At 36.6% G+C, this 16,654-nt stretch overlaps 1 protein-coding gene across 1 annotated transcript in view; it reads right to left on the bottom strand.

The window, feature by feature from the left end:
- The window catches only part of cdh12a (cadherin 12, type 2a (N-cadherin 2)), a 38,984-nt gene extending 24,548 nt beyond the window's left edge, over positions 1 to 14,436 (bottom strand). Inside the window, exons 1-3 of the mRNA XM_043254324.1 lie at positions 14,136 to 14,436; positions 5,095 to 5,486; positions 588 to 882 (exon numbers count right to left, since the gene is read on the bottom strand). Of these exons, the coding sequence (XP_043110259.1) occupies positions 588 to 882; positions 5,095 to 5,328 (529 nt within the window). The 5' untranslated portion in view covers positions 5,329 to 5,486; positions 14,136 to 14,436. The remainder of the gene's footprint in view (positions 1 to 587; positions 883 to 5,094; positions 5,487 to 14,135) is intronic.
- Positions 14,437 to 16,654: the final 2,218 nt, after the last annotated feature.

Raw genomic sequence — 16,654 nt, 5'->3', positions numbered from 1 at the left:
ACAATAGTCTGGGTAACACCATATTTCAAAAAATGTGAGTAAGCTGCATACCGTCTCATTACACTTGGAAGCAAATCTAAAAATTCAAAAAAGTAATCGATTTCGTTGTTCAGAAATATAAGAGTCAGAAGAGCCAGAGTTGTGAATGCTTTCCTAAGTGGAAAACCAGTGTTCCTCAGCATTTGCTGTAGGATTAAGCATTTGGGATTAGTTATCAGACTTACTGGCCAGCTGGTTCCCAGCCTGACCAGCTGAAATGTGCCCAAAATCCTTCTTAAACCATCAAAACAAACCATTTTAACTAGCTTGGTCAGGCTGGGAGACTAACTAACCACATTAGGATGGTTTAAGCTGTTTTTTCAGCAGGGATAAATCAGTGCTGTTAATTACTAGGAGCAACAGACTAATGTCTAATGTCTTTTTACTGACCTTGAATATGTATGTGGACAATAAAGAAGAAGAGTTCAGATCGTCACATCAAGAATGAACAGCTCTCATCTTACTTTAAAGCAACATGCTTCGAGGCCAAGATTTTCTCACAGTATCAAACACCCAACCATCTGGGACATAATGAGAAGTGAACTCACCGACGGGTGACATCTCTGGGACGCTAGCCGAGTATGGGCCCTCCAGGAACCTTGGCTCATTGTCATTGATGTCCTGGACTTTGATAATAAACTCCGACTCGGGCTCCAAGGGTCTGCCTGTGAGCACGTCCACAGCCTGCGCTCTCAGTGTGTAATAAGGCTTCTCTTCTCGGTCCAGGCTCCTTAAGGCATGGATGTCTCCGGTGTTTGGCTCGATCGTGAAAATAGAGCCAACTCCTTCACCTGAGAGTGTGTACTTCACCATACTATCTCCCTTATCCAGGTCAGAGTGAAGCTGAAATGTGAAAAGCGACAATGACAAATCTCACTGGGAACTGGAGAGTAAATACTGATTACTGCAATTTACCTGGAAACATATGCAAATACATGCAAATCAACGAACAAACAACCAGACACATTTGTGTTATAAGACATAATAATTTATAAAACACAAATCTATCATATCGAATGGGACTATGACAATTTATTCTAATCCATTTACTAAATCAAATTTGCCCCATCCAAACCAATCCTACAGTATTTCAGTCTCTGATCATGCGACTCTGTTGGTTAACGGAGTGGGTGGTATATTATTACCCATACAGTTTGAGGATGTCCAAAACGGATTGATGTGAATAACTCTCAGTTATTTATTTTCTGTTAGCGGCTCAACAGCATTGATTTATTTACAGCACAGATATTCTTTAGCTGAACATATAATGGCTTTACTGGGGTATTTTTTTTCCAGAAAAGATAAAAAACTGCTAAATAAAAGATTACAAAACATAAGGACTCTAAGATTATAAAGTGTTGCAGGAAACTGTTATCTTTTCAACTCAGAGGAAGCGTAAGGAAACGGCAAATACTTCAGCTGGGGTGAAACTGAGTTTGACTGGAAAGGAAGGATTAAGTTTGAAGTTCTGGAATTAATACTCTAAAAGGAAAAAATAAATCACTGATGTAATGTGAAAGGATGCACAATGTTCAAAGGAGGAGGAACTCTGTCCTGCTAAATCCAGTTGTCCTGCCAAGTATAAAAATAATAAAAAATAATGCATTAGATAGTACAACAGGCTATCAACTGATTCACGTTGCTGATAGCAAATAATCCATGAGCTACAACCAGGTCTTGATAGAGCTAATCTGTGTTTGAGTTAGTTAAATCACTAAACTTTTATGAATGCCAATGAGGCCAGTAAATTAAAAATCCTAAATTGGTGACCTCCAGTGGACCTATAGCAGTGCATAGTCTCACCGTATGTGTTTAAAGGTAAGGAGGATGCTAAGTGGTGACCGTAAAATACCAAAAAAAGGCAAGACTCTCAAGAAGAGTTATTTTCTACTGAAAAGGTCATACTTGGATAGAAAATGTGACAGTGGGGTAATATATCCGTACTGCAAAGGGCAAACAAGAAGTGTAACTTGCTTCACATGAAAAAATAAAGACAAAAAGAAATGTTTGCTAACTTTTTCAGCATTAAGAAATCCTGACTCTTAGAAATGAAAATGGTTTATTTGAAATTGCAGTTTTGTATTTCAGAGAACTATTCTTCTTCTACTCGGGTCTAATTGCTGGTGTACCTCCAATGGTAATTACAATTTATTAGCAAAATAACTGTACTAACTGCAAAATGTTCAAATTAGAATCCAATTAAAGGTTTTCTTGTGACAGCCACTGAAATATTATATATTTGACTACAATCTGCAAAAAGGTTGTTTGGACAGCTTCTCCAGTTATAGTTTTTCTACAGTTTACTTCTACTGAGAAAGAACTGACTGTTTAAATGAGCACCCAGCATTCTCAAACTTCAAATATTGTTGCAGTTGACGGATAGTCAGATTGACATGTATTCAACCTGACCCGTTAATTTTTAAACAAGATATAAATGGACTGAGAGTAACCTATAAATGCAGTGCACATTGTAAGCACAAATCACATGGAAGAACTACTTTTTTTCCCCATATCAGGTTTTTTTCCTGCTCTCTCCAATTAAAGTTTTCCTGTCATGTAACTTTTATGCAACATTTCATGTGTGATGCCACTTTAATTGTGGTGGCAGCTCAAACACTGCATGATGGAATGTGTTATAATTTCCCATGATGCCGCCTTTGATCAGTCTTCCCCAACTAATCATTACAGATATGGCAGGTGTGAAGCCACAACTGCAAGGTTTAAAGTGTTATGATCTAATGAAAATACACTGGGACCCACTATCTTAACTGTACAATGTGTCAGACAAAACACAGTAAATGCGAGCTGATAATATGCTAAAAATGCAACTAAATTAACAGCACTATTAATGTATATACATTTTTTCAGCAACACAGCAGTTTTGATTTAACAGTTGGAAACAGCTTTAATTTTGCTTTACAGTGAAATAAGCTAAGGCAATAATCAAATATGATTTCTTGTAGTCTTTCGATTTTAAGAGATTCCTTCACACAGTTAATTAATTAGAGTTAATGAATTATTTAAATGCATATTTATTCACAGATGTATGTTAGACAGCATTTTGTCCTTTTAAAGAAAATATTTAGTCAAAAGCTGCTGCTGCTGCTGCTTTTAGAACCTTTATGGATCTGCTTAAGTATTGTTTTGCGACAGATAAATGGGGCTGTAAATGTAAAGTAAATTATATTAACTACAGCTGGTTGAACATATTGAATTCCAGATGAACTGCAATATTAACAACCTAGATTTAAAATATCACACATCGCTTTGCAGCTGTGTCGCTAGGTGATGAGATCCACAGGTCTTTGCTTTTAAACTGTTCTTACATACAACATTACCACTGTAGTTTGATGCATGACTACTTCTGTTTCTTTATAGTGAACACATACAGAAATTTACAAACAAATCTCTTTTGAGCAAATTCTTTTAACACACACAAAATAAAACAAGGAATGTCCATTTGAGTCAGTTTGAATCCACTACTGTATGAACTCACTGAATATTTACAGTATATACAGAGGTAGCCATAAAAACTAATTTAGGCTGTGTATTAATGCTTTTTTTAATTTCATGGTGGTTTACAATTAACACTTTAAACTTTATTTTTTAGTTATGCCGATTAAATAATCTGTTAAACAATATACTCCCAGATTCACAGACAAGGTATAAGCCTAAATATTTAAGCCCATATTTAAATTATTCTATTGAACAGGGGCAATATTTATTATCTGAAATAGCTACAAGCTAAAAAAGTAGCTTCTTCACTACATTATTAGAAATGGTTAAGAAAATTCTAAAAGAATAGTGATGATACATTGTCAAAAACTCTTAATAATTACTCTTTATATAGAAGTCTGATCATTTAATGCTGGCATGAGCATCATCCATGCAATTCATAAGTAGCCCGTAAGCAATATTCTTCCAGTGACCTGAGTTAAAGGGGGTTATAGCCAACAAACTCTATTTATAGAGACAGGCTAACATGTTTGTTTGCAATTAAAGCTTTATTTGCTCTTGCTACTGCTGTTCTTAGGGTTATATAAATCAGAGGTTACAGGCAACAGTGGCATTTGACTGATCTTCAGTGAAAAAGAGTTGTTGTTGAGTGTGTTACAGCAACAGAAGTCGAAGTGGCATGTGTTTGAGAACACACCTGTGACAAGCTCCTGTCTTCCAATGTGCATTCGCAAAGACAGGACTCAGTTAGGCCACACTGATTGCACTGGCGTTGACTGCAGACTATTCAATTTAGCCCTGATCCCATTTAAGCTGAAGGTGCTCAATCCAGACCTCCCTTTGTAGAGGACCTTGATATTGAATTTTCAGCCTGGGATAAAATATGGAGCCCTTTTAACCTTCTCCCTTTGCTGTGAATACTAATTAAATGCTTTCAGATTATAACATCCACATTTTTATGTTTGACATGTAACAGTTTTGGTGGACCACTGATGACGGTAAATCCAGTCAGATTGTCAATTTGTTCTGTAGGTGGAAAATTAGAATTCTGAAGCCAAACTAATGAAGTGAACCGCTTTAAAATCACATGAATAGTTTGCAGTTAATAAAAATGCATATACGTCCTAATTTGCAGATGCTGAAAATGTTTTATGGCGCTACACTTTAATCAATTTCTCTGCTGCTTTGAATAAATTACCTTCTGAGAGCGTCTTGCATTATTCGCTGCTCTTGCAAATCTGCGGCAATCAGCGTCTGTACATTTAGCATATGTCTGAATGCACAAATTGTATGTATGAATATGCAAATTTGTCAACCATTTCCAATGCACCGCAAAAACAGCAACAAAAAATAAATAAATTTTATCTTGTTGTACGTTGTACGTCTCCATTGCAACATCTGGTTGCTCAACTCATGAACCATGTTATGGGGTACATAGAATATTTAGTTAGCAACTCAAAGCTTGTCATGAACAAAGAAAGTAAGATGAAAGAACAACTACAAGCTCTAGTTCGAGCCTTTGAACACCCCACAGTTTTATTCCCAAACTCAATACCTTTGACCCTAAAACATCAGCTCTGAGAATCAATATCACCTTACCTTTCCAACATACTGCGGATCAGATCCCATGTATTCCTCCAGAACAAAGAACTGGTTCCACACCCATCCTCTCTTGACTCTGTGAACTCCCATCATGCCGTGTTTCCTATGTGCCATCATGTTCCTGTGCTGCTCCTTCCCCATCCTGCTCTGGGATGAAGAGTGGAGGGGCGAAACGAAGCTTTTGTCTAAGAGGCACCAGAGGAACAGCAGCAAACAGTTCCCCATGAGCATTGGAACAACCTTTAGGTGCAAAGATGGATACAGGTGACTTTTATGGTGACGGCAAAGGAGCGATAAATCCAATAATGAAGAACTCCACAAAGCCTCGGCGGAATAGAACAACTAACATCCATGGAATTCCTGGGGCGCTCGAAATTTTAGCGAACCACCTGCAGGAGAAAAGAAGTAACGGCACTTTAAATCAATGAGATTATGAGGATTTGCAGAGGTGTCTGGGTATCATGTTGGCATGCAATGAAAGCATAAGACAACATCACTGTCTGTTATGTTTTCATCTTCACAGTGTAAATCTTTGTCTGTTCAGCTATAACGTAATCTCACTTGAAGGGCTTTACAAATGCTGAGCAAATTGGCTCACTCGAGTTCGTTTAGCACATTTAGCACTGGGAGGTTTGAGAAACAAGCATGCAGAAAAGACTGGAAGAACGAGGGAGTTTGGCAAGAGTTGAACAACTGTTGGCAGACCTCCAGGAAAGTGGTGGATGTGCAATTCTGTGCTCATTTTCAGTGCATTAGTCTTGAAAACGAGGTGGTCCCTCTTGAATAGGAGGGTTGTTTTTGACCTGGCAACACAGATGGTATGTCACAAGAAGCAAACGCCGGTCCAGATGCTTAGGGTCACAAATCAGACATCTTTCCTCTTAATCACCCTCTAAATAGAGAGAAACTGTATAATTACTTACAAGAGGACAATCCATCACTGTTGTACCAAGTATTATGAGAATTATGGTGGCATATCAAAGGCTTGGAAATTTTGATTGTGTAGCAGATGGAAATGTTTTATGTTAATTAACATAACATGTATGAATGGAGGTAACTAATGAGCCCATGTTAGGAGAGTCAAGGCTGGTTCTAAAGTTCCTGGGTGAATATGCTCGATTCAGTAAATCAATCGCTTAATCTAATTTGAATACACGATACAAATAATAAATAAATAAATCAGAAATAAGCTCCATGAAACCCATGTGACACAAAATTAAAAAAAAAAAAAAAATCACTGGGGTACTCATTGAGTAAATTATATACATATTGTATACCGTAGTAGGGGCTATTGGAAATGATACAGCACTTTCATATCATTTTCATACACCACCAAAAGCTTATGAAGCCACAATTAAACACTGATCTTTACTGACTCTTTCTGCAGGTAACACCATTATTCCAACAGACGGCGACAAGTTAACCTCTTTACTAGTCATTTAGTTGCAGTGTTGGGAGTAACGCATTTCAAAAGTAACGCAATTACAGTAATACATTACGCATTGCTTGTAAATATTAAAACGCATTTCTAGCCCTTACTGGTTTTAAAATGCAATTTTAGCAGCTCCTGAACAGGGTGATATACCTGAGCGGTTGAAGAATACGCTACAGCGCTCATTTAAAGATGAAAATGCATGTGTAGAGTCAGCCAAATAATAAAGTTCAGGCTACCCTCTTTAAATTAATGCCGTTGACCAGGATTTAAACTCTAAAATATAATCGCGGTTCTGTCAGTCAAATGCACGTGTCACTATAAGCACTGCGTATACGGTTTTATCTAATAATTAACATAGAGGTGCGAATACTTACATTTTAGACACATTGTCAGTAGCCAACAAAAATAAATCAGATCAAAACACATTGGCGTTTCATTAATGAATCCGTGTTTTAAATGAACAGCAAATCAATGATTCAGTGAGCCATTCTGCTGAGTTTCTGAAAGAATCAATCAAATCAATCTTAACAAATCGATAAATGACCTGCTAACTCTTATTAAGACAGGGATTTGCCACAACCTACTGGCGCTATTTTATATTTCAATATATTTTTATTTGTGTACGTTAAAGTTAAATATTTCTTCACTAAGGCTATTTTTTGTAATCGTTAATAATAACTTCATCTTAAATTGATGTGCATATTAATTAACCGTTAATTCATTCGATGAATTAATAGGCAAATTATGCGATTAGATAGAAAATAAAAATTCACTTTACAGGTCTATTTAAAACTTAAAAAAGAGGTTTTGTGCGTCTTGCGTCTTTAAGGGATGCATTAACTGGTCCCTAGCTTTATTGCATTTGGTGTCTCTGTCATAATTTCTCATTCAGTCATTCACTTAAAGAAAAAAAATATTTATTTAGAAATTAAACAAGTGACTTGAAAAAGCTTACATATTATTACTGCTAGGTCTACCATTTACATAATTCTGCTATTTTCTTCATTCAGGGCCAAAATTCCTTAATAGTAACATAAGTGAGTCATTGAATCATCTGCTCATCTGAATCATTCAAAACATTGATTCTTTTGGAATGCCACTGCTGCGTTGCTCAGAGCAATGATTAGTTCTGCTATGGCAATATTGTGTCTGGAATCTCATTTTCTCAAAATTAACTTCTTGTTTATTCAACTGTTGTGTAAAAGCAATATTACACAGATGGGGAATCATCCTTCGGCATTATGATAAGTGTACATATGCTAAATATTGGCTTGTTACATTGTATGTATAAAATAAGTTATTCAATCAACAAATTAATTGATTAGACTCTTCTTTATATAGATCAGACAATAATTAAACTGATCAGATCAGCAGGACACAGTCAAAAAAAACCCAAAAAACATGACTTTTAAAAGAAGCACACTGCAGTGATTTCAGAGCACAGGGAGGGACGAGATAAAACAATATTTTCTCATATTCTCACAGGACTTATTTCCTCCCGCCCTCTCCAACCTTTATGTCATACCTGTTACAGTACATACTGTGCCCAAAGTTAATATATTGGTTTAATATTTCTTCAACATGCACAAATCTGACGGTATGGGAGATGAAATATGTTTTAGTTAGAAGTGATTTTATGCTGCAACATGCAAAAAATACATGCAGATAAAGAGGTAAGGACAACAAACAGCATAAGCTTGTGCAACATCAATTGCCAGACAGACCACCAAGCAGAGCAAATGATTGCAATACGAATCCCTGGAGACCTCTTGTGTGCCGTAGTAGCGAGATGTCTTATGGTTGGCAGGACATTGTGTCTCTGCAGCAATATTATTATTCCCCATGGAGAAACCTCAGCAATTGTCTCAACACTTAACAAGCTCAAAGACCTCAAGTGCAGTGCACCCAGAAAGGGCACTTTCGGTGTCTGCCAAAAGGTCATCACACATTAAAACTATACCCTCATTATTTTGCACTTTTCTTTTTTTTTTTTTTGCTTGTTGACTATGAAAGTTTACTGCCAGTCTGTGGTAAATGAATTAACTGGTGTATTCAGGCTGACGTGATCTAAGGTGATGTAAGTGAACTTTACTCTCTGGGTCTGTTGCTGAATAAACATGCGACTTTCTAGCATGCATCACCCAGCAGATTCACTGAAGTTACGCTGTCATATCATGTTAGAAAAAGAGGGCTGTTAGGCAGAGGCTGAGGACTCACAACCACGCTAGAGACGTACAACCGAGTGATGTCTCAGAGGAAGAAAACACATACTTATATATCACCATTGAAAGTGGTAAATGATATGATATGATATTCTTAAATATGCTCTCTCTACTGTTTTACAAGCCTGACGGCAGTGTGCCTGGGTTATTCAGAGCAGAGAAGGATATGCAAATGAAGGAAATCATATAATTAAATCTTAAAACGTCATTCAACAATGCAAAGTTGAGAGTTCCCCTGTGATTAAAAGTGATTCCAATTACCAATCATGTTAGCTCCATAAAGCTCATCCAACTGAAAGCCTATCAAGTTTAGACACATGGATTAGACAGCAGTATAGAGAGAGGATATCCTGTGTTAACATTTGGTCTTAAGCAATAAATGAGTGTCTGCTACATGACAACACTGTAAGTGACTTATTGTGGAGGTTATAATACACCGGTAGATGGCGACAACTAAATGTTATGAGTGTTATGATCAATAGACTTGTTCATCGTTCGTTCACTCAGCCAACCACTCAAAAATATTTTTATTTATTTATGTATTAAGTTTCTTCTGTGTTCACATTGCACAATGGATTGGCTACTGGAGGCTAAGCCCACCTCACACTTTGTGATTCAATTAAAGCCTATTAGTGGCTGTTGTGATTAAATTTACGTTTGACAAAATCTTTGTTTTTAATGTGAGTTCATGCGATTATGTATTTAAATTATGCATAAATATATTTTCAAACGCAACAGCAGTGCAATCTCTGGCACGTCCTGATTTTGCTGAGTTCTATGTGTCCCTGTCAACATTCTAATCCAAAAAAAACCCCCAAAAAAACAATAGTCTCGACCATATCTCAAACCTAATTTTACCCATGAGTAATGCCTAAAATCAAAGCAAATTATAAATGAATGACACTGATGTATAAGCACCAAAAACTGATTTTAAGCCAAAACTTCACAAAAACTATAAACCAATTCTTCAAATCTGATTGGTCAATCACAATTTTGTACAAGGGTCAACAAAGATGTTGATCCAGGAACATGTCGAACAACTTTATTTCAACAATTTTGCAAATTTTCAGTGAGCGAGAGGGTTGTAAATATTAGATAAGAAGTTAACGGAACAATATATCCAATCCATCCAATTAAATATGGCAACTGCGGTTTTGTGTTCGTGTAAAGGTACACTCATGCCTTTACCCATATTTGTCAAAGTACATAACAATCTGTCAAAATATAAAGATCTGTTTTGTTTCCATTTTAAGATTGAAACTGATGGCTGCGCTGTTTCACTTTTGTTTATCATCTTGTGGATTTATTCAATCCTTCTTCCCAAACATTGTCACTGAAATTGGATAAGTTGCCTCATGTATGCCCTTGGCCAACTGTAGTCCCTCAGAGAAAACATTCAAATCCCTTTTTCATTTGTGCTCAACAAGAGGCCATGGCAGAAACAACACGGTTAGCCCAGCAAGACCTAGAAGTGCACTTCACAGGGCCAAGTCTTTTGAGTCTCAGGGCATTTTGAAAATAGATGTGTGGGTGTGAATGTAAGTTGTGCATTTCGTGACTTTTGAGCACATGGGTTTCTGAACTCTGTGTTCCTTTGCTAATAGTACTGTATGTATGCCCGCCCTCTTATGCTCTGCTGCTCTCTTTCTTGCATGAATGATTGTCATGTTTAGGATGCATTAACATTTACCCATCTTAGAGATGAGAAAAGTGATTCCTGTGCTGGCAAATCTGAATTTTCAATCTTCACTGTTACTCTAATGCTCTGATTTGATGCTCAAGAAACATTTTTTATTGTTAACAAGTTCTTGCTGTTTCACATATGTGGAAATTATAACACGCACCTTTCAAAATTCCGAAAATGATTTCTGAATGATCATGTGACAGTGCAGGTAAGAGAAATTACAAGCTACAATGGAAATAAATTGCATCTTCCTGCATTGTTCAACTTTTCAGCATAAGAGACATAATTTAAAAACATAAAGTGTTTAATTATTCAAAGCGTTTTGACTGGTTTATATATAAAACATAATAACACAGTTTTATGTGTGTCAAACATGACATTTTATAAGCATGATTTATTAGCGAATGGGCTGATAAGGTATGATTTATTACAAACTGGAGTCTTGGTCAAACATCTGTTCATCTCACTCCAGTGTGAGTCATCACTGATATTTAAACGCTCACAAATTGCTTAATTGTGCCTGTCATCCATTCATAATGATCATCCTTTTATAAAAATAGTTCTTGTGAACATCACAGCATAAAATATGAAAACCTGTTACATTTGAGAAATCTCACTGTGGCTCATAGAAATGCTTCTTACTGCTCTTTACTTTTTTCTCTGTGATATCATGTGCTGCCCAAAACAGTGTATGCTTTCCTCCCCAAGGCTGAATGATTTTCAGCACCCACACTTGCAAATATTTTTATTTAACTGAGCTTCTAGCTGCTGCAGTCTTTGGATCCTCTTTTTTCTGTGATTCTATACAGTATGTTTGTTGTTTTTTTTTTTTTTTTTTTTTTTTTTTTTCAACTGATGAAAGTGTTTTCCTTTCTTCGCTTTCTTCTCTATATCTTGTTTTTATGAATCTTAATCTTGAAACGGAATTTGCATAATTTACATAAGTGAATCACTTCAAACCTATTTGCAAAAAATATGGCTACTATACAATTATAATACATGTAGTGTACATACAGACTATATTCAATTTCTTAAGAATTTTTGAAGAGGGATAGCTAACCCAAAATTTTTTTCATTAATTACTCACTACTGTCATGTTGTTCCAGACCTGTAAAACCGTTGTTCATCTTTGGAACACAAATGAAGTAATTTTTAATGAATTTCAAGAGCTCTTTGACCCATAGACATCAAGGATCCTAACACAATCAGAAACATAGTAAGAATGGCATTAACATTCCTTGTGACAACAGTGGTAATATTACAATGAATATTACGATCACGCCCTCACGCCCTCAGGTCGTTTGGACATGGTGGTGTTCAAGATGTAAAAAAACTATAGAAATACTGTTCGTTTTCTCACACAAACCGCCCATTTCGTGTCTTAGGCCATCAATGTATCGCTACGATGGGGTATGGTTTAATTTGGATTTCTCTGAGCATGTTTTTTTTTTCTCTCATAGGGAAAGTTCTCTGTACCGATTATTACATGACTGAGAGATTACAACAGTTTGACTTAAAAATCTCAAAATTGGACCTAATGAAGAAAAAACTTAGATGCCCTTGGGGTAAGCTGATAAACTTCATATCTTGGTTTCAAAGTGATGTCTTTAATGACAGGATGTTTGTTTTTGGGTTAACTATCCCTTTAATATGCATTTCTGGATGTCTAAGTAATTTGGTTTTCTCCTCTTTTGCTTTGATGACAACGATGTTCGATTTGATCACCAAATTTGGAAACACCATTGACTACTTGTGTGCTTAAATAAATCACTATTATGTTTGACCAGATCTATATCTGGCACATACAGCACGGTATGGGTGTGTTTTTAAATAAATTACTTGTTCTGTTAACCTGGTTCTGATTCAGGTTGATTTGAGCATTAACTCCCTCATGGTGCTGGAAGAGCAGAAGTTCATGGCCCTTTTAAAGCTATTTGTTCCATATACGCCTTGTACCATGTCATGATGATTTCTTATTCTGTGTTTGGAACAGTAGAGTGATTTATCATACCTTGAGTTTCATGGCCGATATCGAATTTTGACCAACATACAGAAATACAGGAGTGTTACAGCTGGTAAAAATTAAAATAAATAAATATATAAATATTTATATTTCTTTTTTTCTTTAAATGGTAATTGTAAACTACATAATATAAAATAAAAAAGTAAAAACAAATGTAAAAACACAAGCATATTTTTCTTTTTTTTTCCACCAGCATTCTCATAGCTTTTGTCTTAGTCTGTATTTAGCTACCACATTAATGTAGGCTGTGGTAAATAAAGAGATGTGTTTAATTGTGCTGTTGTCCTCTGAGTCTTAGATCCAATGAAACACTGTGTCTAATCTCATATTCACAGAGTTATTGGCCCTTCCAGATGAAGCCCAAGAGAACAACCTAGACTCTGATGTATTAGCGTTTGAAGGTCTGAACACACATGGCTGATGTTAAGACCTCGAACAATGGCTTTCCACGCGGACTATTATCAGCAGAGGTGAGATGTTGAAAGCTGTGCCGTTGGGAAATAGAGAACAAATGTTATTGTGTGTTAATTTGGCAGTGAATGAATATTGAATGGATTTCTTTGTCAAATGCAAATGTATGCATTACACTGTGTTTAATATGCAAACAATGGGATAATTGCACAAACATGCAAGAATATGCAGGCATGAAACCTAGTCTAGTCTGTCATAGGGAACCTTTTCAAACATAGAATCATCCATCATTGTTATATACTGTGGCATGAGGCAAGTCAGATATACACTGATGCTCGGTCAGGACATTGTCATTCTAATTGTTTACAAGAAATGACTGAAGATTTCAGCCAGACTTAGTTTATTCAGGGGGTCTGTCCTCTGGCTTGTGCATTGTCATTATTTGTTTATAGTGAACTTCTTTGTTTGATACCTGAAACAAGGTTCTGTACTGACAGTGTGACAGTAAAATGCGAGTTTGTCTGCCAATTTTTATTCCGAATTCACTTTCCATCTCCATCACTGTGAAGATAAAATGCCTGATGTTAAAATTCATGAAGAACATCTTTGAACCATACGCAATCTGTGCGAAATCTTAAAGGTATAGTTCACCCCAAAAAAAATCATGTACTCTTCCTCATGTCAGTCCAAACCTGTGTGACTTCCAAGATTTTTTAAGGGTTTTGATTGCATGAACCCTGAAACATGAGCACTGAAACATTTTTCTAAATATCTTCTTTTTTTGCTTCCGCAGAAGAAAGAAAGTCAGGTTTGGAATGACAAGCGGTGAGTGAATTCATTTTTTGTTCAACTCTCCCCCTAAATATTTACATTAACCCTCATATTCGCTTGAATACTATTCATTTCTTATTCATTAAAGCACTCACTTTGGATAAATATTTTACCCTTATCCAGTGCATCACAAAGAACTGACCCCAGCATCTGCTTAACAGCCGCAAAACTGTCCATCACATGCTTCACTTACACCTCGAAACCACACTCACACATTACGCATGTCTACACTTGTTTTTTTTTTTTACAAGATGTGTCTCATTCCGGTGTGCTTGACTCACATTACTCATGTGAGGAACAACCTCTGAATAACGATCGCGCAACAACTGCAGAATCTCTCCATCAGCAATTCAGTTTTTCGCATTTAATGTGGATGAAATTCCCTTTGTAGTCACTTTAAAACAGGTTGCTCGTAGAAAAATTAGCTCATACCTTTCAAAACGTCCCGCAAAGTCTCCTGAGGATTAAAGCGGCGTAATCCAGACCTCCAGTCGCTATTGCAATAAACTCTTCGATCTCACGCACACGCGCTCTCTTTCTGGTCTTCTCCTCAATCACTCTCTGTAATGCGCTCGCCCTCTCGCTCCCTCTTTGGCTCTTTTTAACTTGCCCTCTCTCTCTCTAACACACTGTCTCTCCCTCTCTCATCCGAGCATTGTGCAGAGCTCTGTGAAAACAGAATGTGGGGGAGAGCAAAGCGCTTGCTGAATTCAGTATTCACCCCTGCAGTGTCAAGGGGACAGAGAAGTGAGAGAGAGAGAGAGAGAGAGAGAGAGAGAGAGTGAGAGAGTGAGGCTGGCTGCTGTAATGCTCATATGCGCTCAGGACTGATGCTCTCGGTACTGGGTGCCTGTGGGTGTCAGAGGCTGCCCGTCTGCCGTTACTTCCCTCCCAGAGATTGGCTCTCCTCCCCCTTTAAATTGCTGGATTAATGCAGGTCCCACCAGTGCTAAACATAGTCGGTGTAGTCAGCTTTGCTGCGTTACCCTCAGGGGATATAGAGATTTTCATTGAACGAGCTGAAGGGTGTTTTTTTTTTGTTGTCACATTCAGTTGTTTGCACCTTGCGTGTGAACATAGAACATTAATGTATTCTCGAAATCTTCTCGCTAATTCGCTTTTCCAACTGTGTGGGGATTTTTTTGCCCTTTACAAACTATACTGTGTGTTAATCAATTAATAACTTTGATGTGTGAATCCCTGAGTGAAGTTTGACCCAGTTAAAGAGACTTTTGAAGTATCTTTTTTTTTTTTTTTGTGGTGGTGCTTACATGCGTTTTGGATGGGAAAAAATTCTTATAGATTGCTTGTGTTAGAGGCTATATCAGCCTCTGTACTTTTTAATCTAGAAGAAAACGTCTGAGTTACTTTTTCCATGCCAGTTACCTTGATTTTGAATAGCTCTCATGTTGCCATGTTGAGAAAAATCGGGAGTGAGATGTGTGTGCCATGTGAACATGTACTTGTTCATCTCACCTGCACCAAAAACAAACAAGCAAAAAAAAAAAAATCTATATTAAATATTCTATATTAAATAAAAAATTCTGTATTATTTAAAATTAATCAAATGCTAACTCTGCAATAATTAAATATGTTAACTAAGACAATTAATGCATTTAATACCATTTTGTTTATGGACATTCAATGATCCAATTAAACTATACTAATAAGCATAAATGACACATCTGTGTTTCATTTTTGTTATTGCTGAATAGTGTTGAACTGCTCAGTCTCTTCATGCAATTAGGTTGAGCTGCCCCCTCTACTGTACAGACATAAATGTACATTTCCTTCTGCCTGAGGCATATTTATTTCACTTTTGGTGTGAAAGGTCTTTTATATTTGTAAAACAATTACTTTTTTAGTAACTTTCCCCATCACTGCTGATATTTTCATCTACATATAATCGTGTGATTCAGTCTTATGACAAGAACTCTGAATTGATCCCTTCTGATTTTTTTAAAATGTATTATATGTTTCAATAATATGATAAGTAATTGTATATAGATAACTTAATATTTTAAAAAAGGTATTTAACAGCTCTTATGAAATGTAATATAATTATTGAATATAATTTTTTAAAATATTTTATTTATTTATATTTTATATTTATAGTAATAATCAATACAGTATTTACATTTCAGCTGTGATTTTCCCTCAAAAACACACATGCTGTCTGTAAACAGTTAACTGAGATGTAATATTTTACATTGCTTTGGATATTTGGTTTATTTCGACGTCATCTTAAACAGCACATTCAGTGGGGAAGAGCCTTACAGCAGTGTGCAAGTCCCAACAAAACTGCTAATGCTCACATGAAACATCTCACATTATGGAATTACCTTTTTGTTGTTGTGGTTGTTTTTGTAACCCCCATCACAGGCACAATCAGCTTGAGCAAGAAAACATAAAACGAAGACCTTGCGGTAAGCACAGATTAATGTTCAGTGTGCAAATAGCAAAATGGGCTTTAAAGGCATCTATGCGAGTAAAAGTGTGCTGACTCTGGGCAGTTTAGATGAGATGCAACACAATCAACAGCAGGCACGACCACTAAATATCTCTACCTACAACCTAGCAAGCACTTAAACAAGGCACCATTATCTTGTGTAATTGGATCATTAACCGTAACTCCAATCCTGGTCCGGTCTTTCATTTACGTACAACCTACGTATGCAAAGCCATCGTGCACACTAATGGTGTGGCTAAAATCATGCTGGGTGATACAGAGTGCGGTTATTCGTGTTTCTGGGTTTCCTCATCACAAACACTTTACCTTAATTTACTGCCGGTCAGGCATTGGCGTGAATCCCCGAGTCTGATCATCCTCGGAGCAGATGGCATGGCAAGCTTCCATCATGAGTTAGACTAAGAGATAATCCTCACAGCACATGGTGGGCTATAACACAGAGACTCTTTTTTCGGAGTGAGGGGGTCCAAGTGTGGGGGTG

Source organism: Puntigrus tetrazona, chromosome 2 (genome assembly GCF_018831695.1).
Source record: "Puntigrus tetrazona isolate hp1 chromosome 2, ASM1883169v1, whole genome shotgun sequence".
Taxonomy (NCBI): domain Eukaryota; kingdom Metazoa; phylum Chordata; class Actinopteri; order Cypriniformes; family Cyprinidae; genus Puntigrus; species Puntigrus tetrazona.
This window is presented reverse-complemented; position numbering and strand designations above follow the sequence as displayed.